This window comes from Monodelphis domestica, chromosome 3 (genome assembly GCF_027887165.1).
Source record: "Monodelphis domestica isolate mMonDom1 chromosome 3, mMonDom1.pri, whole genome shotgun sequence".
Taxonomy (NCBI): domain Eukaryota; kingdom Metazoa; phylum Chordata; class Mammalia; order Didelphimorphia; family Didelphidae; genus Monodelphis; species Monodelphis domestica.
Genome location: NC_077229.1, coordinates 492,581,118 through 492,606,886, shown reverse-complemented (window position 1 = coordinate 492,606,886; position 25,769 = coordinate 492,581,118). Strand labels below are relative to the sequence as shown.

At 37.3% G+C, this 25,769-nt stretch overlaps 1 protein-coding gene and 1 pseudogene across 2 annotated transcripts in view; both read left to right on the top strand.

Annotated features, from left to right (window-relative positions):
- Window positions 1–3,205: 3,205 nt before the first annotated feature.
- Window positions 3,206–3,826, top strand: LOC100619420 (non-histone chromosomal protein HMG-14-like; annotated as a pseudogene).
- Window positions 3,827–10,259: 6,433 nt separating this feature from the next.
- The window catches only part of TBCA (tubulin folding cofactor A), a 93,478-nt gene continuing 77,968 nt past the window's right edge, over window positions 10,260–25,769 (top strand). Inside the window, exon 1 of one of the 2 annotated variants that reach the window (XM_007486442.2) lies at window positions 10,260–10,499. In XM_007486442.2, the coding sequence (XP_007486504.1) occupies window positions 10,447–10,499 (53 nt within the window). In that variant the 5' untranslated portion in view covers window positions 10,260–10,446. The other variant, XR_008917931.1, reaches the window with a different exon arrangement.

Below are 25,769 nucleotides of genomic sequence, written 5' to 3'. Positions count from 1 at the left end.
TGAGAGATAAATTGTTTTCACATTACATTCACAGCTAACAAGCTCATATATACTCTCACGATGTCTTCATACAGCAATTCAGCAGCAGTTCCTTAGTTTCCTCTCACCTTGATGTCTAGTGTTAGGATTCCAACAAGTCATAGGTTGGAAAGTTTTTCTAATAGTAATGTTAACCATACCCTCCCCCTCTAAAAGACAGCTGGTGGTGCAGTTAGTGGAGCACTGGGCTTGGAGTCAGGAAGATCTGAGTTCAAATCTTGCTTCAGATACTAGCTGTGTGACCCTGGGGAAATAATTTAACTTCTTTCTCAAGTGCCTCAATTAGGAAATGGGGATAATGATGTCACTTACTTTCTAGGCTTGTTGTGAGGATCAATAAAATAATATTTTTAAAGTGCCTGGTACATAGTAGGTGCTGAATAGATCAATGCTCGTTTGCTTCATTTTGAAAAGATTTCTCTTTCTCTTTTCTTGGGGGATGATATGGAGGGAGGTAGATTTAATTGGGTCTTGTGAATGGGTAAATTGGAGAAAACCTGCCACAGAGCCATAGTAAGGTTTGCAGAAACTGTCAATCAAAGAGCATTCCGGAAGAGAATGTGATCAGGAGACTGTTCAAGGGAAGCATCCAAACTGTTGCAGGTTTTCTACAATTTACTCATTCATAATCTCCTTACATATATCTGAGAGAAATGGTTCACTTTGGTAAGGACATGAGGGATCTGTTCATTGGTATGCCACGTGGTTTCCAGTATCTTTCCTATTAGTTTTGGTTGATAAAGTATCTTCCTTTGTGTTAATCTCTGCCATAGATCTTAGTGATCTTAGTGCTTCTACATCTAATTTTCTCTTGGTTAAAAAAAAACAACTTCTAGCCTTCTGTCTAAAAATCAATGCTGTGTATTTCCAAGGCAGAAAAGCAGTAAGGGCTAAGCAATGGGAGTTAAGTGACTTGCCCAGGGCCACACAGCTAGGAAGTGTCCAAGGCTAGATTTGAACCTAGGACCTCTCATCTTTAGCCTGGCTGTCAATCTACTGAGCCAAAGCCACCCCCTACATCCAATACTTTCTTCTTTGAAACTGGTTATAACACCAGAGAAGAGATGGAGTTACTTCTAGGTCATGGGAATTTCTCCTCTGTAAACTCAATGTATAAATATTCTTCCTATGTTTGAGAGCCTTACCTAGCTGTGGAAAATCTAAAAAGCCTAAGGATATAGAAATTGGCTAATCATTAAATCTAATAATAGGGATGATGAGTAGTACAGTGGATGGAGCACCAGGCTTGGAGTTGAAAGAACCTGTGTTCAGATCTAGCCTCAGACATTTCCTAGCTCTGTGACCCTGGGCAAGTCACTTAACCCTGATTGCCTAGCCCTTTCTCTTCTTCTTAGAATTGATACTAGGACAGAAAGTAAGGGTTTAAAAATCTAATAATAACTAGCATTTATATGGTTACTTAAGGTTTAAAGTGTATATTATGATGTATAGTGTAAATGGTATCTGCATTTTATATCTTAAGAGGTAAAAGATATAAAAAAATAAGAAAAAAAAGATAAAAAGTTATTCAAGGCCATGGTCAAAACTTGTGTCATGTGTAGAATTTGAATCATGATCTTTTTGAGTTCAAGAACAGTGCTTTGTTTTCCTATACCACCTAAAAACTCTTCCTCCTCAACTGTTTATGGATATTGAACAAATGCAACTCAAAAAAAACATTAAGGGCTTCCTATATGCCAGTACTGAAATAGGTACTGGGCTTACAAAGATAAAAACAACAGTTTCTGCCTCCTAGGGGCTTACATTTGGGGCTGGGGCTGAAAGAACTTGTAAAAAATATATAAAACAAATACAAAGAAATTTCCACCCCCTCTTTTTTTTCCTTCTTCAGGAGATCCACTATCAATTGGGGAGGATGGAGATCAGGAAAAACTTCCTGTAGGAGATGGCATATAAGTTAAGATTTGGAGGCAAGAGTAAAAAGGGAATTTCCCCATTCCAGGCATGAAGAATCAAGGGAGATCATTGATTCAAAGGCAGGGACATGAAAAATGGAATTTTGTGACTATCAATGGCAAGTAGGACTGTTTTATTGGGACACAGAATGTATACAGGAGAGTGTGTAATTATCCTGGAAAGATAGGTTGAAGCATTATTGTGAAGTATTTTAAATTCCAGACTGAGGAGTTTATATTTTGTCCTAGAAGCAACAGAGAGCCAATCAAACTTCTTGATTAGAGAGTGACATGGTCAGAGACTCAGAGAGAACAATTAAGAAGCCATTTTTATAGTCCAGGAGAAATGTGCTAAGGATTTCATTAGGGTAGTGGTCCTATGAGCAGAAATAAGGAATGGGGGTGAAAGTGAGTTGGAATAGGTTAGACTTGGCAATTGACTGAATGTGGAGTGTGAGTGAGTAAAGAGTTGAATAAGACTCCTTGCCTAGGGTTGGGTTTTGGGGAAAAGATAATGAGTCCAGTGATTCTTTTCCTCAAACACTGCATTAATGGCAATGCAATGAGGACTACCTATATGGGCTCTGCTGCTCTCTCTTCTCAGTGTTGAAAAACCTCATTACTTTGTTTCACCACTATTGCTGGCCATGGTGCTGACCACTTCTCTGATAGCAGTGATAATACTTGATGTCATCTTGCTTGTTAGTGAAGGGTTGGTGTCAGGTATTTGGGTTTTTCAGCAAAAAAGATCTTCCTGGTTTTCTGAGTGAGGACCCTAGTAAAGTAATTTTGTTCCCATTTCTCCCCTGAAACTAAACCAAGGCCTTGATACCACAGGGACTCCTGGTGCAAAGGAATAAGTGCAAATGTACCAAGTAGACTTCATGTAGAAGAAACCACAAGCAAAGACTGATCATTGAAGGCTTTCATGGGTTTTGAGATTAGGAACTTCAGTTGACAGGTAAGAGTGGGAAGGCTGGAGCAAAGTATTCTTTTCTGGAGCAAAGAATGATATCTGGATATATGAGTGTGCAAATTTTGTGATAGAGATGGTAAAAAAAAAAAACTAGCCTGGCCACTGCATAACTATTGGACTTATCAATAAACATATATGAAGGGGAGATGGAGAAAGGGGAGGATTCCAATCCAGTTCCTTCTAGTTTTTAGACTGCTCCTGCTTCATCAAAGTCACTTGCTGGTGCTCCCGTGTCTGAGGAGAGAGACCTAGCTGATCCCCACTCACAGCCAAGATGCAGAAGAGGAAGGTCAACTCTGCAGAAGGGGAAGTAAGAGGGGAGTCCAAGAGGAGGTCGGCAAGATTGTCAGCTAAACCAGTCCTTGCAAAGGTTGAACCTAAGCCCAAAAAGACAACTGTGAAGGATAAATCAGAGGACAAAAAAGTTCACACAAAAGGAAAAAAAAGGAGCAAAAGGAAAACAAGCAGAAGTACCTAACCAAAAAAGAGAATAAAGAAGACTTACCTACAGAAAATGGAGAAACTAAAAATAAAGAGGGCCCAGTCTCTGATTCAGCAAGAGAGAAAGAAACCAAATCTGAATAACATTTTATACCAAGTCTTTTGACAGTTGTCCCTGTTACCTCCCTTCTTGTACAATTCAGAGGAATATTTTTATCAACTATTTTGTAAATGCCAGTTTTTAGTAGCTCCAGAAACACATTTTTAAGGAGGTGATCCCACCTCATCACATTAATTTTTTAAAACATTTAGATAAATGTAAGCCAATCTAAAGTGACTTTATTTAGAATCCTATTTAAAGAGGTGAAATCACGTACTGGGTTTTGGTTTGGTATTTTGTTTTAATATGGCCAGAAATTAATAGAATGTTGATTAGGAAGGTGTTCACTGTCTTGTGCATAGATTTAACATTCAATAAGCAGTTTTTACATCATTAAATGAAGCATAGGTGGCCATTTGGAATTTTGACCATGAATTTTAAAGATCTTATTTGAATTCATCTGTTTCCCATTTTATCTTTTGATACAATTTTTTCCTAAATAAAACTTCCCTGGTGTTGGATCTTCCTTTCAAAATTGTGTGCTATATATGACATTGTCATCTTTGGGTAGTTGTAGTACACTTTTTTCCAATAAAAGATTGGAAAATGTATATAATGAGTTTAGTTTTATCAAATACAGAATTAGTGGAATTTTGCTTTGTAAAGGATGTAATTCCCTATCTATATTTAGGATATTGGTGTTTGATAACCTCTTTAAGGAGAGTAGCCTTCAAACTTAGTAAGAAAGTCACTGGAAAAACTATTTAGAAAAGGATTACAAATACATAATTTTTAGATTTTTCTAGCATTTTTTAAATGTACAAATTAGTTATAGTGTATATGTACTGATGACCAAACAAGAACTAATAAAATCTTGATTATAAAAGAATTTTGGTTTTGTAATCCATGCATTAAATTTTAACACAAGAAAAAAAAAACATATATCAAGCACCTGGTATATAACAGGCACTATACTAAGTGCTGGGGATATAAATAAATAAAAGAAAGGCAATCCTTGCCCTCAAAGAGTTTATAATATAATGAGAGAAGACAATACACAAAAGAAAGCTGTAAATGGAGGGAAGGAAGCCCCAGAGAGTCCTGGGTCTTTGAAGTTTATAGAGTTAAAATCAAGCTGAAGAGCTAGTAGGAAACAAAGAATTGGAAATTTCTAGCCTTCTTTTAAGGGAGACTTTGGGAGAAGGTTTTTTGCTCCCCCTGACCTCCAGACCTTCAATCAAAGCAGAGAGACAACTGAGGTTACCAAAGAGGTATTGAGTACTAAAGTAGAGGCAATCTCCATGATGATGAGATATCTTGTGATGAGATTATTCTAAGGGAAGCATGATTTTCATGGAGAGGAAGCCAAGCAGATCAACTGGTGGGAAATGAAGAACTACTGTTATTAAGAAATGAAAAAGTAGAGGGGATGTCTATCTTAATCATTCTAGAGAATATATTTTCTGACAGTGGGAAAAGAATAGAAATTCTCTACAGGCATATTTCATTTTACCCTTTAGATAAGTTGGAATGATAGAATTCCATAACTAGAGGGCTTAGGTAAGGGGATTTTAGGAAAACATATTGTTTGAATCTCTTCATTTTGTAGATCAGTCAACAGAGGTCTAGAAAGTGATAGTGACTTGCTCAAGGTGATCTAGCTTGTGGCAGAGCCAAGATTAGAGACCATATGTCCTGACTGCTCATTCAGTGTTATGTAATATATAACTAATATATAATTGCTTTTAAATGAAAAAGTTTAAAACTTTATTTGACTATTAAAAAAACAACAACTAAGTGTTAGTCATTACTATTATTCTCCTCAAACTTCCTGGTGTGATTTAAGGTCCACAGTAGAAAGGGGCCATAGAGATCATCTAACCAGGGGGTTCTTAGCCTGGGGTCTGTAAATTTATTTTTTAAAAGGTATTTTGAAAATTTAATTTCAATAAATGCTTTCCTTTGTAATCTTATGCATTTTGTTTCAAACATTTAAAAACTATTCTGAGAAGGGGTCCATGGGTTTCATCTGATTGCCGAAAGGGTTTCATGACACACAAAAAGTTTTACAACTCCAAAATTATCACATCATTTCTAAGTGGAAGAGTGGGATTTAAAAATTGGTTCTCTTACCAGGGCTTTATATTTTGCATTGTAAGGAAAAAATTTCCATTTAGGCAAATGTTTCCCAAAATGATTTTTATTCTGTCCTATGCATTTTCTATTATAATCTAAGGATTATTCTATTATCGGCATTTGTGCTTGCAATATAACTGAAGATGAAGAGAGTTATTCCAAGATGCTGAAAATCTCTAACACAAATGAGTTCAAAATTATAGCTATGGCATTCTTAAACAATTCTCAGACATTCTTTTAATAGACAAAATTCCACATTGAGATAAAATGTAGTTATAATGTTCAAAATTAGCATTTTGCTTTACCAACAGAACAAAAATTACTTAACTTTCAGCACAACCCTGGAGAATAATTTTCTTAAACTCGTTCAGTCCCTTATTGGCCATTCCTTCAAGAGTTCTCCTTTTTTGTTAGTCAAAGGTAAACTCAATATATTTTCCATTGATTGACATAATTAAAGGGACTTTTTCTTTTTTTCCCTGATTTCCCCTCTAATTACTTCAGGCAGGAGTTCTTTCCTAGGCTGACTGGAAAGAAAGGGGAGAAAATTTTTATTTTGGAATTGATAAAGAAATGCTGATAATGTTTCTCTCCCAGAGTAATACAAATGCTTCAGACCTATATAAAAATTAAATTTATTCTTTAATTTTTTTAGAAATGGGTAGCACAAGTATTTTAGTCCGCATCTACAAAATTATTCTCCCCTCCCCCAATATAAGCTCATTAGAAGTGGTGGGGGATGCTTATTTAATTTTATTTTTGTTTTTGAATTTCCAGACCTAGTGCAGAATTTGACACAAGAAGATGCCTAATATGTTTCAGTTAAACTCAATCTTTGTTAAATGAAAAGTGTGTATTGTGCTAGACTTTAGGGGAAGATGAAAGACTTAGATAGGACACTGGTCCTGACTGGCATGAAACTTACATCCTGGGAGAGATTCATGCACTTTATTTGGAAAAGCATTTATCCAGTAACTATTATATGCCACACCCTGTACCAGGTGCTGGGCGTATAAAGAAAAATATTGGTCCTTGCCCTCAAAAAGCTTGCATTCCATTGGAAAAACAACACATATGTAATGTGTGTATACATATATATGTAATATATATAATGTATGTATATATAAATGAGGAGGTCATTCTGGCTAGATGGGCTAGAGTATAAGGAAAGGAATTATTGTTGTTCAGTTGTTTCAGTCATGTCCCACTCTTTGTGACCCCATCTCGAGTTTTCTCAGCAGTGATACTAGAGTGGTTTACCATTTCCTTCTCCAGCTTATTTTTATAGGACTAGAAATGAGGCAACAGGATTCAATGTGCTGAGTGTTATACATCCTATCAGTGTCTGAGATTGAATTTGAATTCAAGGAGATGAATCTTCCTGACTATAGTCCTGGCATTCTATCCTAGCTTCCCCCAAGGTAGGGAGTAATATTGGAAAGTTGGATTTGGGGCAGGTTGTGAGGAACTTTAAAAGCCAACCAAAGTTTTTATCTGCTTCTTAAAGGCAATAGGGAGCCACTAGAATTTACTGGGTGACAATGTTAGAACTGCCCATTTGGAAAATAATTTTAGCAGCTGTGTGTGTGTGTGTGTGTGTGTGTGTGTGTGTGTGTGTGTGTGTGTGTGTGTTGTCAGGAATTGTGGATTGGAATGGCACGTAGATCAATTCAGAGATTATTTCAATTGTCTAGGTGGGAGGTTATAAAGGCTTGAACTAGACCATGTCAATATAAAGATAGAAACTGATTCAAGAAAAAGTTGTAGAAATAGAATTAATAGATCTTGGAAGATGATTTGGAGGTGGGAGGCAAGGGAGAAGAAAGAGTTAAGGACAGCCTATGGTTGAGAACAGGGGATGATTAAAAGGGTGGTGGTGCTTTTAATAAAAATAGGGAAACCAGAAAAAAGAGAGAGGAGTTTGAGATAACTATGGGACATTCAGTTGGAAATATCTAATAGTCACTTGGAAGTACAAGACTTGAGTTTATGAGGGAAACAGGAACTGTATAAATGGATCTAGGAATCATCTGCATGAGGATAATAGCTGAACCCATGTGAACTCATGAATTCCCTAAGAAGATATAGGAAAAAATGGCTGTCAAAAGAGACTGAAGAGCAACAAGGCTGGTAGGAGAATCAAAATAAGAGAATGGTGTTACACAAACCCAGGCAAAAGAGGGATTTGAAAATCTAGGAAGGACTTGGCAGAATTAAATGTTAAAGAGCAGACTGAAAAAAGGCCACTGGATTTGTCATTTAATAGATAATTGGTCCTTTGATGAGAAATGAAATTGAAATCCAGGTTACAAGGAAGGATAAGAAGAGTGAAGTGAGAAAAATAGTCATTCATGCTGAGGGACATATCAAGGTAATGTTGACCATCCTTTTGATAGGTCTCTTGTGGGTGGTTCCTTTAGAGATCACAAGATGAGGTATAGACAGGTTGTGATCAAATATCAAAGATACTTAACCTTAGATTTAAGAGGCTTGGTGAACTTGAATGGAAAAAAAAAAGTATCTTTATTTTCTCTAACCTTGAATTCAGTGGTTCTCAAAACATGGCACAGAAATTTGTGAGGGTCCCCAATACCCTTTTAGAAAATATATTAGATCAAAATTATTTTTATAATAATAGTGTTTTAATTTCAAATACAATAAACATTGATAGATTTAACCAATATAAACAAAAGTTCTTTGGGGTCCTCAACAATTTCTGAATATAAAGGGGTCCTGAGACAAAGTTTGAGAGTCTATGTTCTTACTGAAATTTAATAGTTCCTACTATTAATTTAAAAAATCAGTTTCTGAGAAGGAATCCCTTAAGTTTACCAGATTGCAAAAAGGCTCCATAATAATTAACCCAAAGGTTAATAATCCTTGATCTATACCTTGAAGTATAGACTCACATGGATAAGATTCTGGACCCATATTAGTAAATAATAGTTGGTTATATATTATATAATGCTTATATGTAAATATATCTCTCTGCACCTTGGGAGTTAGGGGCATGGTGCTTCTTCATAAAATTTTAGGACTCTCCCTTCATGGCAGAAAAGAAGTCTGAATTTTTTCTTTTTTTTATGGGGTATTAACAGTAAGTATCTTACTGTAAAACTTGGGTTAAGTATTTGGTCATAGGCTATATACTTTCTAAACTTTTTCTCTATCATCTGTGGTTTCCAGAAAACTCTTCCCAAATTCTCATTTAATTTCTTAAGCCAACTTGCAATATATTGAAACTGGGAAAGTTGCGATGTGGAAGGGGGATACCTGTACTGTGTACTTATAAACTTTATAAACTATACTTTATAAACTATAACAATGTATAGCTATCTACTCCATACTCTCCAAGGGTTTCTTAATGCCTCCAGATGCAAATACAAAATGCTTTGTTTGGCATTCAAAGTCTTTTATAGCCTAGCTCCCTTCTACCTTTCAGATTCTGTACACTTTACTCCCCTATATATACTCTTCAATCCAGTGACACCAGCCTCCTGGCTATTTCATGAAGGAAAACACATCATTTCTCAGCTCCAGGTATTTTCTCTGTCTCCTATACCTGGAATGTGCTCTCTCTTCCGCTCTAATTATTATCTCCTTGGCTTCTTTTAGGTCTCAATTAAAACCCCCAACTTCTACAGAAAGCCTCCTCCAACCCCTCTGAATTTCAGTGCCTGTTTGTTAAATATTCCTTATTTATCTTATACATAGCTTGTTTGGTATATATTTGTTTGCATGTTGTCTCCTTGTTAGAGTGTAAACTCTTTGAGGGCAGAGACTGTCTTTTGTCTCTTTTTGCACCCCCAGAATTTAACCCAGAGCCTGGCACATAGTAGGAGTTTAATAAATGTTTACTGAATTAAATACAGTTATAGACTATATATAGTCTGTTTACTAAATACTTATTTGTAGTTAATAAATTACCTACTAATCTTTTTATAGTATTTATAACATATATACTCTATATACATATGTAGCATATATACTCTATAACCTTTAAATATACATATAGCATTTGAATTATATGTATATTATATGGATCATAATACATATATACTACATATATATGCACCACACATGTGTATATATACAACGGAATATGTATAAATATGTACTACAAATATACATACATATATGTATATACTACATAAATATACAGCAGATAGTATAAGTATATACAATATATACTACAAATACCATAATATATATTATATGCGTATATAGTATATATTATGTAGATGTGTAAATAACATGTATTTTATATTATATTGCATATTATATTTTATTACATTTGTATTATTATATAAATAACTATTGTCAAATACATTATTAAGCTTATGAAAATGCATCTAGAGGTATTGGTCCCTGGGCATTAAACACGTAAATCATTTAAAAAGTTTTCTAAGTTACCCAGTTTATAAAGTGAATCAGAGAATCAGAGCATCACTTCTAACCCACTCCATTTGGGTGGGGGAGAAGGAGAGTAAGGGTTCAGGACAGCTTAGCAGTGAAAATATAAAGTTCTGGGATATCCCAACCCGCGCAGGCTGCTCTACTAGAGCAGAGAATGGCTGGTTGGCTGGCTGGCTGGGAAGGGAGTCGACGGTTAAGAGGCTCCATTTGTCCCCGGGTTTCCATTGGTCAGACGTGAAATGGGGGAGGGCAGAGGGGTGGTACTCCGCTTCGGGAGAGATCTCGGGCCGTGGCTGGACCAGCGCATGCGCACGAGATCTCCCGCGGCTTAGCGGACATAACCGGTTTAGGCGTGCTCGGTCTCCTCCCCTCTGTGAGTCCCGACTTTTCGCTCTCCTTCCGCCGGCTCTCAGCAGGGGACCATGGCCGATCCTCGCGTGAGGCAGATCAAGATCAAAACGGGCGTCGTGAAAAGGTGAGTGCCGACGTCTGCCTTTTTGTTTCCATCACGGCTGGGGCCGAATTGGCCCAGGATAGGGGAGGCCCAGATGAAGCCGGGCCCGACTACCTGCGCCCTCAGCCCCTGGGACCCTTTTTGGCTTGCGGGGGTCGCGGGGCGGAGGTCGAGGGGATGGGCGGAGGCTCGTGCCGCACCCCCTTCTTGCCCCACCCCTCCTGCGAGTGTGGAACGCAGGCCCGAGCCTCGGGTGGGGCTGACTGGCCGCGCGCACCCGAGGAGCGCCTTGAGGCAGGGGCGCGCCGCCCCCTCCCTTGGAGACCCCATCCTCGCGGGCTCCCAGCCCTGCACCCAGCTGGCTAGGAAGGGCGGAGCTCTCGAAGCTGGGAGCATGGGCATTGGGGCCTGCACCTGCCTAATGTTTTTGAACTTGGGAGAAAGTTCTTCTGAGGGGGAGGCTCCTCTTGGAATTTCAGTGTGCAAGCTAACTTTAGTCCGCCGCGAGTTTGGAGGTAGGCCCGAGGGTTCGGAAGTCTAGGGAGTGTTTAGCATTTGGACGGAAATTTTGACCACCTCCTATCCCCACCAAGTCGAGGCTTCTCTGGGCTTGGAGTTGGGGGTTAACTTCCAGAGAGTAGCCCAAACTTGTATTCTTTCTTTGGACTATCCGACCCTTTTTTCAAATCTACTTCTGGGTAATGCTACACATGTTCTGTAGTGTAGGAAGGCTTTTTAAATATCTGCCAAAGGAAAGTGCATTTTGCTTTGAGATAGAGCAGTATTGGTAGAATCCTATTGCGTGGTTCCAAACTATTAAGATAATTATTTAATTGGATCATTTAAGGTAGATGATAAATCATTTGAAGAAAAGTTCATGGATTCTAAAGCATGATCTATTAAATCACAGTTTATTCCCCATTTTTGCTGGGAAAGAGAGGTCACTGTAGCTAGCATCCGCTTTCCTACTTGTGGTGCCAACCTTTTGCCTGCTCACTTCTTCGTGTGAGAGAGGCAGTTCAGAGGGAAAGATGAGAAAATGTAAATTCATTAATTTAAGGTGTAATTACTGTGTTTTACCACCCCTTCACATTGAACTATTTTACACTTTGCCGTACTAGGAAGCAGTAAGAGGCTTCTTCTCTCTAGATTCTTTAGTGTTTTCAGCTTTGAGATAGAATTCTTGAGTTTATACAAACACTGATTTTTATAATGATAAATTATGTGACTTTAGTTGTTTATAGTTAACCTTTGGAAGGAAAGACTGTATAAAACTGATCAAGTAATAAGCCTTAGGAATTGATGCCTAACATATATTTACATTGAAATTGAGAATAGAGAGACTTTTTTGAGGTAAAAACTTTAAAAACTTTTTGAGTATAGGATAAATTAAAAAGTACTCAGAAGTAATAGTACAACTCATAACAATCTCAGTTGACTCAAGCATATATTTAAGGAATATGCCACATACACAGGTCTTTCTTTAAGAAGTTTGTATTATGTTGTGGTTCAGTCATGTCCTATTTTTTATGACCTCATGAACCATACTCTCCATGAGGTAAAGATAACTGGAGTAGTTTGCCATTTCCTTTTCCATTATGTTATGAAGAAGGAAGCAATTTGTACATAATAAAAACAAGGTAATAAACTGCCCTCCCCCTTCCCTATTAGTAGCTGGGAGAAGGGCATCATGAAACATGTTGAAAGTGGTACTTGAGCAGAGTTGAAAGAAAAGAAATTTCTAAGAAGTGGAATATTTTTGGGACAGATTATTATCTGTCAAAAATTCTAGGGTAGAGGAGGGATTGTTCTGTGGGAGAAAGTTAATGCTTTTACCATTTCACTGACATTTATTAAGTGCTTACTGTGCAGCAGTACTCCCTGAGAGACAGAGATGACACAGAATCATTCTCTGCCCTGAGAGAGCTTATTCTGTTGGCTTCACTTTCCCATGGATCTATGATTTCATCCTTATGAAGAACTCCTGATATGATAACTCACTCTACCTATTTAGTGTAGGTCTTTAATTTAAGAGGTTACTTCAAAATTTATCTTATATACAACTTATTTGTACATAATTCTTTTCCAATTCTTGGTTTGGGGCATTTTTTTCTGGTTTTCCTTATGCCCAGAATGCTTTCCCTTTTCTTAACTTCCTTGGCTTCCTTTAAGTCTCAACTCTAATCCCACCTTTTATTGGAAACCTTATATAACCCCTCTCAATTCCAATACTTTCCCTCTTTCAGTCATTTTTTAGTTATCCTATATGTAGCTTGCTTTGAATATATTTGTTTGTATGTTGTTTTCCCCATTAGATTGTAAGTTTCTTGAAGGCAGGGACTGCCTTTTTTCTCTTTTTATATTCCTGGAGCTTAGCATAGTGTCTATCAGCTAGTAGGTGTTTAATAAATGTTTATTGATAGACTTGTTTATAGTTTGACAGCTAGTATCTGCAAGAGACAAGACTTGAATGCAGGTCTTACACATGCCAAGAAGATGCTTTTTTCATCTTTATGCTTCCCTTCTATCAGGTAACTTTATCCTAATAACTAGTAAATGCCCAGCAAACTTTAAAAAAATGTCCTTAAGATAAAATTTTGAAATTATTACATGATTTCCTCTTTCCAGGATGAAAGTATTGATAACTGCTTTTAAAGTATAATAAAAGTATTACTAGACTTTGACTCATTTTTGGTATTTGTAATGTCAAAGCATTGGTACTTGATAGAAAAGATTTGAGAGAAGGGGTCAAGTGGGTTGGGTTTACAAGTAATTTATAATAAAGGTAATGAAAAATAATGAAATTTTCTAAGTTTCTTGATCTTGGATAAGTAGCAACAAATAATAATAGCCAGCTCTTTAGTAATTTGTAACAACAGATTTTAGTAAATTCCAGTGTACTTTTAGTAAACTCCAGCATACCAATTAGAAAAGTACTCTCTTGGTCATATCTGTTATATATGTGAGATGTTAAAGAAAGTGATGACCTCATTATTATAGAAACTCTGTGTACATTGAGTAAAGCTATTTCCTAGATATATGTCAAATTTCTACTGCATTTTCCTTAGCATTTACTTTTGGAGCTGCCACTTGCTTATTACAATGTAAGTGCTGAATGTATATCAAGTGAACAACAAAATTAACTTTTGTGCAAATAGCCTGATTACTCATTCACACATTTCATTGGATTTTCAGCATTCCAGGTAATTTTTTTGTGGTTTCATTTTAATATAGCCTGGTGGTCCATGTATTATGTATTTTTACTACTTAATATTCCCAGCTTTATTTTCCTTAAAGCATGACCTATATTTTGGATGTTAGTTTTGTTCTGGTTGTATCAGTGTTATAAGGAGATTTTTTTCTTAACTATTATGCTTACTAGAAATTTCCTAAATTATAATTTAGGTTTGTACTTTGTAGCATTAGCTAGCAAATTAAGACTACAGTCTTGTGATTTGTGAGAATCAGTAGGTCAATCAGTGAACATTTATAGTATTTACCATGTGCCAGACACTATGCCTTTGAGCACTGGGGCTATGCAATGGCTAAAGATAGTAGTTCCTACCTTTAAGGAGTTTACAATCTAATGAAGACAGCATGCAAGCAAATACATACAAAGCAAGCTATATATAGAATAAATAGGAAATAACACAAGGAAGGCCCTAGAATTAAGGATCAGAGTAAAAACAGGGATTTTAGATGGGTTTTAAAAGAGGCTAAAGAGGCAATAGAGTGGAGAAGGTAAGACTATCCTAGGCCCATGGTGGCAAACGTATGGCATACATGCCAGAGGAGATACTCAGAACCCTCTCTGTGGGCATATATGCTGTTGCCCCAGCACAAAGTTCATTACTAGAAAGTCAGAGGGACTTGGCTGGGCTGTTCCCTTCCCCCTCTCCACAAGTACCTGAGGACATTTCTCACATCACCTGCCCCTCTAAAAGGTTCACCATCACTGTCCCAGAAATTGAGGACTGCCAGAGAAAATGACTGGAACGAAGAAATGGAGTGGCCTGTTTGTGGAAAAGCCAGGAGGCTAGTATCACTGAATTGAAGAGTATGTATGGGGAGTAAAGCCTTGAATGGTGTGTGTATGCGTGTGTGTGAGGGGGGGTTGTTTTGAAGGACAGAGGATGTTGTATTTTATTCTGGAAGTGATAGGGAGTTACTGGAGGTGGGGGAACACCACATGATCTTAAATCAGTGCTGTTCCTGGGACTTTTGGCTTCAGGGTCCAGGGCTGTCTCCATCAGGGTTTGAAAGAAGTGGTGGTCTACTTGGTGATAGTAGTTTGACTTACTTGGAAGATACCAATTCCTGTCTCTCTTAGAATGCTGTGTTGCTTCAACCATACTGGTGTAGTCGCCCTCTGGGTGACTTTTGGTGATGATGACTGGGCCCAACTTCAAAGGGTTTATTTCCTGAGATGATGGCTATGGGATCAGTGTTGGAAGCAAGGCTAGCTCTCCAAGGCAATATTCCTGTTCCCTTGGCCTCTAAAGTATGTGCTATTATTATTCCCTTTTAATGAAAAAGAAACTGAGGCAAAGGGACTTGCCCAAAAATACATGGTAAGTGTCTGAGGTGGGATTTGATCTAAGGTCTTTTCTACTTCCAAGTCCAGCACCATCCACCTAGAGGTCTCTGTTCTTGCATTGTTCAGCAGGGATAGCAAAAGAAAAAAGAACACCTCTTAAAATAAATATATATGGCAGCAATATTATTGATTTATAACACTTAGGGTAATGCAAGTATGTATTTTAACAGATTAGCTCTGATTTTTCCTGTTAAGTAATTTTTAGATTTTCAAATGGAGCTACCTTTTCCTAAAGTGATTGTCTTGGAAGAAGAGGGCAGCTTAAAACCACTCCCTCTGATGATTGTCTTTGAGTAGGAAGCCAACCACTCCCTAACTGAGCAACTGAAAACTTAATATGAAAAAGAGCAAAAGAAAAAAAAACAAACATGCTTTTTACTGATGCTTTTAAGAAAGAGAGTGATTATAATAAGTAGTAAGGCTGCCTGGGCACTTGTTAGGAGAGATTATTTTGAGAGAAACATATAACATATATATAAAAAAATATATATTTTTTGAGAAAAAAAATGGTAGAAAAGCAGATTTAATGAGAGAATGTTTTCTGGTTACCTCAGGTGCTAGTTTTGTAACCTCGAATATAGGCCTCAAATTCTTACCACACTTGAGAACTTAAGCCATGTAGAACACAATTTTTGTCTAATTCATATATCGAAATATCTTCTGTCTTATGAGATGGATCAGCAGGGAAATATAGTAGGCCAAAATAAATAAAAGATTCTTGTATGGAAATCTATTCCACATTTGGACATTTCTGATTACTAGGGAAATTTTTTCTTGCAGCATGCTTAAATATGCCTCTATAGCTTTTTACTTTTACACTCTGGGGCCAAGGAAAACAACTTCTATCTTTCTACCATAGAATAATCCTTCAATACAAGGTTCTTCATAGAGAGCTCTCATGTCTTTCCTGGGCATTTTACTTTCACCAAAGTAAACTTATCATTCTGGTCATTGTCCTGTGGAGGTGCTCAACAGCAACCAACAGACATTTATTAAATGTCATCTTTGTGCAGAGCACAATGTTAAGTCTTTAGGAAGATAGAGAGATGGGGAAAACATGGTTATTGCTGTTGTAGTGTACTGGTTAATAAGACTGATGTAGCTTATATCAACTCTTGGGTCTTTTCCCCAACTGCTATTCTCATTGTTGATCAATTCCTCACATTACACCTTGCCTTCAGGATGCTAGGGATTTCCCAGTGGACTATAGTGTTTTCTCTAATTCCATTGGCTCAAGCCTTCATTTTGTTATGTTTTCCCTATATAAATAGCTGCTCACAGTTAGTATTTCCTTTGTTTCATTGATTGTTATGAACACTCCACTGTCAAATTAATCAGTTAATATTAATTAGATTTTACAAAGGGATATTTAATGTGAGAAAATAGCAAGATTAGAAATATCATCACCGTACCCTGAAAGAAACTGTTCACTATGCCACCCTACTCTCTTAGGAAAGTGGGTTCAAACTTAATAAGTTGCCATAAAGCATATATGCCATCAAATTCACTTCTGAATGTGGCCTAGCTAATGAACGAATCCTCTATTGCTTGCTCTTGTTTAGTAGTTTCATATTCAAGTTTTCCTTACCTTTTTGAATTTATAGAATCTGTTTGTGTTGTTACTATCCAAATCTTTTTCTTCAGCAAGATTTGCTAATCTTTTTACATATCCACCTGAGCAAAAAAATACAAGTGGATTGAACTGAAATCCCCAGGGAAGTCTGAGACATAAAACAGTTGAAATCCTTGTTCTAGTTTAATGTCCTTATTTTTATAGAAATGAAAATTGAGGCCTAAAGAAATAAAGTGGCTTGTCCAAGATCACACAACTCTTTAGTAAGAAGAATGTGAATGATAACTGTTCTCTGAAACCCCATGACTTTTGCTATATTAGGAAGACAACAGTTGTCCTCAGAGCTCCAGATGTATTAAAAAAAGCAAACGGGATAGTTTCATTGTCCTCTGCCCTTGCCAGACTTCATCTGGAGTATTGGGTTCAGTTCTGGAGAATGTGGCTTAAGGAGTTTGTTAAGCTGGCGAATGCCTAGAGGAAAGCAAGTATGATGGTGAAGGGCTTTCAGTCCTGCGCATAAGGATCATTTGAAGAAACTGAACACAAATGTGCTGAAGGAGAGAAGACTGGGAGTGTGAGAATTTATTTCAAGTATCTGGAAGACTTTCATGTGGTGGGGTGGGATAAGATTTGTTCTCTTTGGCCTTAAAGGGCAGAACTAGGAAGGTGGATGGAAGTTGCAAAGAGATACATTTAGTTTTGTTGTCAGGAAAAGACTTACTGTTAGAGCTATCTACATTTGGAATGCACCCCCTAAAGAGGTGATGAGTTCCCCTCCTTGGATATCTTTTCAAAAGTGACTGGATGACCCCTTGTTGAATATGATGTAATGGGGATTTTTGTGTGTGTGTATGCAGTTGGTCTAGATTAGTGATGGCAAACCCATGGCACGTGTGCCAGAGATAGCATGCAGAGCACTCTCTGTGGGCATTTGGCCACCCTTTCTCCGTGCCCCCACACCCCTAGAATTCGCTATTAGAAAGGCAGAGGGACTTTGGCCAAGCTGCTCCTCTCCCCCTTTCCATGGTGCCTGATGACTTTTTTTCCCATTTCCTGCCTCTCTGCCTAATGGGAGCTCATGAGGGTAAGGTTGGCAGCTCAGAGGTGGCAGAGCTGGAGGGAGAGCAAAGCCCTTGGGCCACTCCCCTACCCCTCTCTATACTTGCTGAGGACATTCCTCATTTTACCCACTCCTCTGCCTAGCAGCCCAATGGAAATGGAAGTGCTTCCTCCCTCCTCTTGTGGGGTAAAGAGGTGGGGCAGGGCACCTGCTTTTGGGAGAACCAGTATGGCACTCTGTCTGGGGGGGTGGGATGGGGGCAGGAACCAGCATTCCATGTCTAAAAGGTTTGCTATCACTGGTCTAGATGTTTATTGAGACTCCTTCCAACTTTCATATTTTGTGATTCTCATTTTGAGTAGTGTTACAATGATATAATTTCCCAAATACTACATAATCAAAAGTTATCCCTTTTCAAAAATGATAATCCTGAGCTTTAGCATATCTAAAAATTACCTCTATACTTTTTTTGTGCAAAAAATGTTGTCATAAAAGTTTTTTTCTCCCTTGTTTCATCTACTTTGGTTATAGTTGTGATTCACCAGATGACTCCTGAATAGGTATTTTGGGTATAGATAACATTACTTGGACATACTGTCATACCTGGAGATTTTCAATGAGTTTTGTGGTAATTCATGCCCCTTTAAAGGGCCATGAGTGGTCTTCTGCTCCTGGAAACTGTCTTCTAACTTGTTAGGAAAGTTTGCTTAGTTTGTTTCTCGAAGTCACTTAACTAATATATTCTTATAGTAGTTACTAGTTAACAGCTTACTTCTTCAAGGAGTCTTGGTACCTTGTTTCTTTCCTTGTAGAACTATATACAGGTTTTGTAATAGCAAGCTATATCTCGTTTCTGTTAAACTTTTAAATAACAGTATACAGCTTTACTGTGAATTATAGACTTTTCCTTCTATAATTGTTATGTAACACTTTAAAAAAACATTTAAGCTCTATAATAAGGAAAAGCGTTATGTTAGAATGATTTAAAATTTGGAATCAAGAAAACATGTTCAAATTCTGACCATGACACTTACTAGCTCTGACTTAGGACGAGTCACTCAGCTTTTCTAAGCCTCAGTTTCTTTGTAACATTAATCTAGATGGTTTCTAAGTTCCATTCCAGGTTTAAAATTTGCTCCAGGAGAGAAGAAAAATAAAGAATTGATTCTAATTGTTGACATCAAGTTTTGAATAAATTCATGTCTAGAGGTCTCTGAAGTGGGATTATTATTTTCCAAAAATAAATGGTTTATTAGTGCTGCGGTTATTCAAAAATTTTCTAAGAAAAAAATGCACCCATTCAATTAAAATGGAAGATTGCTTAATCACTTTAAAACCAACTTACTTTATAATAAAGTCTGCTGAAATGTTCTACTGGTGGATAAATGAATAGACTAAAAATAACTTTCTTAAATATGTCTTTATATAGCCATTTTATATTGCTAACGAACAAAAATCTAACATGAGCATAAGAGTGTTAGGGCATGTGAAATAGCATTGACATTGGCCCATAGTTTCCCTCTGATTAAATGAAAGTGACATCAGTAGATTAGAATGAGACTAAGACAATTCACACTGCAATTGTGTTAGTTTAACTTTAACAATCTTTTAATACTCTTGTTTAAATGTAGCTGACATACCATAATTACAAATCTACAAGCCTTGATTATAGAATTTTACATCATGAACCTATGGGGAAATTGTATTGATTTTTGAACAGCAACCTTTTCAGAAGCCACCTTTCCCAAACTGTGGTATCTTCCCAAGTTTTGTTTATACCTTTACCTGTGCTGTATAGTTTATGATCTGAATATGTGTGTGTGTCATATGTAGCATTTATCTTCTGTTTTTTCTTTCAGAAATATTTACTAAAGTAATATAATATACATTTTAAAACTCATTTTAATACAAATGTGGACATTATTAATCAAACATAAACCACATTTCCAAAAAATGGAGAACTGTATGACATGACTAGATAATCTCTTAATAAATTATCTGAAGTAATCAACTATGCAAATAACAGTTTTCTGTCTTTATTTCTTTAGTCACCCCCCCCCCCATCCTCACCCCTTTTTTGACGTTAGACATAAATATGGTAGATAGTATCTTTTTGGAGTTGAGGACGTAGCTCTATGGTTTGCCCCCCTTGTCTGTGTCTGCTGTGAGGTGAAGTAACTTTAAGGTGACTTTTTTTTTTCACTTTTGAAAAGTGGCTCAGTATTTTTGAAATTGTAGTCATTTATCTCTTTCCCCAAAGTGGAGATTAACAATAATTGTCAACAATTAATTGTTAGAAGAGAAAGTGGAGGAATAATTGCTAAGAGTTATAAATAACAGCTTGTATATGGTCTCAAAAGTTAAAGTTCAGTCATGGAAATTAAAATTTGCCTCTTTATTGCATTTTCTGTTGGGTCAAAAAATCAGTAGCATCACAGTAATCAATCCTGAAGTCTCAGGTAATGATAGTCTGAAATATTCAGGACATAAGAGCATAGGACATGCTACACTGGGTCAGACCAGTGGTCCATCCAGTCCAATATTTCATCTGTGACAGTAGCAACAAGAAACACTTTATAGGAGAGCAGATTTTCCCTATGGGAAGCAGTCCTTAGGGGTTAGTGATATACTGTTGAATGTTCCCAATAACCTGTTGTGGATTTGCCACTGGTGAATTTACAGTAATACCTCAGTTATTGAGAGGCCACTTAAGAGTAACCTTACCTCTCTGAATCATAGCCATAAATAAGAGAATAGGCAAAAAAGATCTCCAGAAGAAGTTGGGAGATGTTATTAAGCACTATGCACCAAAGCTCATGTACTCAGCATATTTTTGCACAGTTGTCATTATTAGGAGGTGTTAGGATTGAAGAGGGAATAGATTATGTGAAATAGGAGGGAAATATAGGAAGAGCTTCATAGAGACTTGTATACTAATTGGCACAGAGAATAAGAAGCAACAACTGTTAGTCTGACAGAGAAAACCATTTTTAAAAACACAGTAATTCAAAAGGTATAATAGGTTGGTTTCAATCTGTTTAGGTACAGAGGACTCTATGGCCACTTAAGATTATTAGTATTTTTTTGTATATTCTATTTATTTTTTAAGCATTATTTTATTTGGTCATTTCCAAACATTATTCATTGGAAACAAAAATCATTTTCTTTTCCTCTCCCCTCCACCCCCCACCTCTCCCATAGCCGGCACATGATTCCACTGGGTATCACATGTGTTCTTGACTTGAACCCATTTCCGTGTTGTTGGTATTTGCTCTAGAGTGTTCGCCACTTAAGATTATTAATAAACCAGTACAAAAATTGTTATTTATAATAATGACCCCAAATCACCTCAATATTTAATGTCTTTGAAAGAATGAAGTAGGTAGGAATGGCTTCACTTGAGCATTGGAAAAACATATAAGTAATCTGGCCATCCCAGAGTGGTAGCAGACTTGGTTTTGCTCCCAAATGTAGGAATTTTCTTGCTGATTATGTCCCAAATACTCTATTTAAGAAGGTGCAGCAGTTTATAATACTTTAGAAGAATTTTTAGGGGCAATTGGGTAGCTCAGTGGATTGAGAGCCAGACCTAGAGATGAGAGGTTCTAGGTTCAAATTTGTTCTCAGACACTTCCTCACAACATGACCCTGGGCAAGTCACTTAACCTCCATTGAATAGCCCTTACCACTCTTCTGCCTAGGAATCAGTACATAATATTGATTCTAAGGTAGGAGGTAAGGGTTTAAAAAAAGAATAATAATTTCCATCACTTTGTGAAAAGTTTAGGTATTTTAAAAGGTTACATAAAATTATTTAGAAAACTTCTTAACAGGCAATAATTCTGGCTAAATGAGGAATTACTATATATGTTCTCATTAGGCTTTACAACTTTGTGGAGGTAAGAAGTTGCCTATGTTACTGGGAGTATAAAGAAGTACTTAACATTTTTTTCTTAAGTTACTTGTTTTAAAGGGGTTTCCTTTCTCCTTAGTTTAAATATTTTCAGATTTGATAAATATCATATAATGTTCATAAGCCAACTGAATATTGTCAACAAATACACTGATGAATTTACTGATTTGATCATGTCCTTTGTCCACTTTCCTCTAACATAAACTCCTACTGATAAAACAGTAAAATATTATCAGGATTATTCTTCTTAATATCTTTTTCTTCCCTCCCTTCCTCCCCCCTCCCTCCTTCCCTCCTCCCTCCCTCGCTCCCTCACACTCCTTCCTTCCCTCACTCCCTCTCACTCTCTTCCTCCCTCCCTCATGATTCATGAACTTTCCTACCTCTCTTCCTTCCCCCTCCTGGAGCTGACAAGCAGTTCCACTGGGTTATACATGTATCATTATTCAAAACCTATTTTCATATTATTCATATTTGCAGTATATTTGCATCTTTTAATGTCAAAATTCCCAATCATATCCCCATCAAAGATCATTTTCTTCTGCGTTTCTACTCCCACAGTTCTTTCTCTGTATGTCGATAGTGTTCTTTCTCATAAGTTCCTCTGGATTGTCCTGGCACTGCATTGCTGCTAGTAGAAAAGTCTGTTACATTTGATTGTGCCATAATGTATCAGTCTCTGTGTACAACGTTCCTGGTTCTGCTCCTTTTGCTCTGCATCAATTCCTGGATGTCTTTCCAGTTCACATAGAAATCCTCCAGTTCATCATAACTTTCAGCACAATAGTATTCCATAAACATCACATACCACAGTTTGTTCAGTCATTCCCCAATCGATGGACACCCCCTCATTTTCCAGTTTTTTGCCACCACAAAGCATGGTTATGAATATTTTTGTACAAGTTTTTTTCATTATTATCTCTTTGGGGTACAAACCCAACAGTGGTATGGCTGGATCAAAGGGCAGGCATCCTGTTAAAGCCCTTTGCACATAATTTCAAATTGCCCTCCAGAATGGTTAGATTAATTCACAATTCCATCAGCAGTGTCTTAGTGTCCCAATTTTACCATATCCCCATCAACATTATATCACTTTACTTTGCTGCCATATTGGCCAGATTTCTAGATATGAGGTGGTACCTCAGAGTTGTTTTGATTTGCATTTCTCTAATCAAGAGGAATTTAGAGCACTTCTTCATGTGCTTATTGATAGTTTTGATTTCTTATCTGAAAACTGCCTAATCATATCCCTTGACCATTTGTCAATTGGGGAATGGCTTGATGTTCTGTAAATTTGACTTAGTTTCTGATATAGTTGGGAAATTAAATCTTTGGCAGAGAGTTCTGTTATAAAGCGCCCCCCCCCCCCCCCAGTTTGTTGCTTTCCTTCTAATTTTGGTTGTCAATATTTTTTCTTTGGAGAAAATGTGTTCTGGATCTTAAACAGCTTTCTTATAAATTCTTTTCCAGAATATGATTCTAAGTTGGGAATTGTTTGTGTATTGGACATAATTTTTTTTTAATGATTCAGTCATTATTAAATGAAGTCAGTTTAGTACAATGAATACAGAGATGATTTAGGAATTAGGAAGCCCTGGGGCAGTGCTGGTCAACCTTTTAGAGATTGTGGAGCTGTGTGTCCATTCCTCTCCCCCAGTGAGCCACTGCCCACACCTTATCCCAGATTTGAGGAGGAAGCGCTCCCATTCGGCTGCTGGGCAGAGGGGATGGGTGAAGTGCATGAAAAAATGTCCTTGAGGAGGAAGGGAGCAGCTCTCCCTCTGCCTTTCTAGTAATGAATTCTGATGGGTTCTTGTACCCTTTTTGACAAGCATGCCATAGGTTTGCCATCGGGACCCTAGGGTCAAGTTTTGCTTCTTAACACAAACCCTGATTATCTGACCTTGGGCAAGTCACTAAGTCTTTGAGTGCTCCAGGCACCTCCAAGATTGTAAGTGCAGATCTGTCTTGGTAGAGCAGGTTCCTGTCCAGAAATTCCCTCTCTTACTGAATGTATAGGTTAAGTGCTATTTTAAAATGTGGAGTAGTAGGTGATTCCTGCTTTTCAGAGAGTTTAGGACATCTATTGTTAGGAATACCCTATACCACATTACTGATATTGTGTACTTGAAGGCAACTGGCACTCCGCTAATTTTCAAATCAGTAGTTTTTTTAGGTTTCATCTTTATAAACTGCTACTGTTGACATCTTCTTAACTTCTCTGATACTATACTCTTGTTCTTTTCCCATTATTTTAGTTTTTTTTTACTGTTTTTGTTGTTTTCTTTGTGCCCAGATGTGGCTATGATCCAGAATTCTGACCTTAGCTTTGTGTTCTTTTTCCTTTGTATTCCTTCCTTAGCTCCAACTCTCACTTCTGTTAAGATGATTACTATCTACATTATAGTGTTTTACTTAAAGCTGAAAGAAATTTTAGAGGTCATCTATTTGTTGCCCTTTAGAGGTGGGGAAACGTAAGTCTTGAAAGGTTCATTGATATGCCCAAGATTAAAGTTTAGGCCCAAGTTCTCCAACTCCAAGCCTGGTATTCTTTCCATTTTACCACACTCAGCCCAGACTTTAAAGCACAGATCACAGAATGTTAAAAAGGATCACAGGGCACCCCTCCCGCAATCCTACAGACATTGAAAACTGAAAGAAAAGGCTGGAAAGGTGAAGTTACTTTCCCAGAGTGATCAATAATTCCACATTTCTGTCTGCTAGGACCCTGTAATTGGATATTCTGATAGGGTATCAAACTTAAAATGTTCAAGATTGAATTTATAGTTTTCACTGTGCCCTGAACCAACTTGTCTTCCTGCTAGCCCTTTTCCCCCCTGTTGATGCTAAACAACACTGTTTCTCCTAGCCACCTTGGATGTATTCTTTAACTTTTTCTCTCGACCCACATCTAATCAGTCACCAAGTCCTGACTTTTTAATGAACCCATCTCTTTTATCAAGCCCTAATTACTTCTTGACTTGGGGTATATGGAGTGTTCAGGGAGAACTATCGCCTCTAGTGTAAGAGCTTACTAAGTTCTTTACAGGACTGCTCATCCATCTTTCATGTCCATTTTCACCCAACTGTCATTTGTGATTCCAAGAAGTTGTAGCATGCACGGGGCCACACCCTTGCAAAACTCTTTTAGCAGATGGGTAAACCAGACAAGAGGGTAACTGACAGGCCTTTTGATGAGTTAGGGGAATGTCGACCCCAAACATATGAAGTCTTTTCCCAGAGGAAGGGGTGGATGAAAACAGTTTGTTCCAGCAACTACAAAGGCAGCTGAAGCAGGTCCTGTGGAGTGCATATAGCTTGGCCAGATATTGAAGAAGCCAAGGTCATCCACCACATCATCAGTAGTCCTTTATTTTGTCCATTGGACGTTGATGACTCTGGAAGAGTGAGTGAGGCTGATGACTTTGTATAACTCTGCTTCACTTCCAGTTCATGCTCCAGTCAAGACATCCACCCCTGATGTTATTGGTCCTCTTCAGAAACAAAGGACTGACAACATCAATCTTAAGAGTTAGTAGGCTTCTTATTGTTTCCTTTCCCTTAAGGTTCTCTCAGCCCAATTCTATCCTCTACATTGCTTTCAGATTAATCTTACCAAGGTAAAATGTTGAACATCTCTCCTCTCCTCTCCTCTTCCTTTTTCTCCAGCAGTTTCTCCCTAAAACAAAAACCCTCAGTTGATCCTTTGAAATTACAGGTGCTTTGCAATCAGAAATAGCAATTTACATTCCTTTCCACAGAGACTAAAACAATATTAAGTTTATTGAGGCCCTTTATCCTGTGTTTTCATGATAGCTTTTTTGGTTCTGGAAAAAAGAAACAATGGGGAAATATAGGAACAGTCTTATGACTTTTTTTTATTACTATAAAAATACTTCACTGAATCTTTGGAAATTATAAAAGAGGAGTATATTTGTTTATAATCAGTTGAATATTTATTAAGCATCTGTTATATGCCAAGCACTGGGAATACAAAGACAAGATTAAAATAATTTACTGTTCTCATGGAACTTACATTCCAAAAAGAGGAGTTAACATGTACACATACAAGTAGAGCAAAATACAAATGAAGCAGATGCAAAGTAACCTTGGATAAGAGAACATCAGCAGCTGGGAGGACCAGGAAA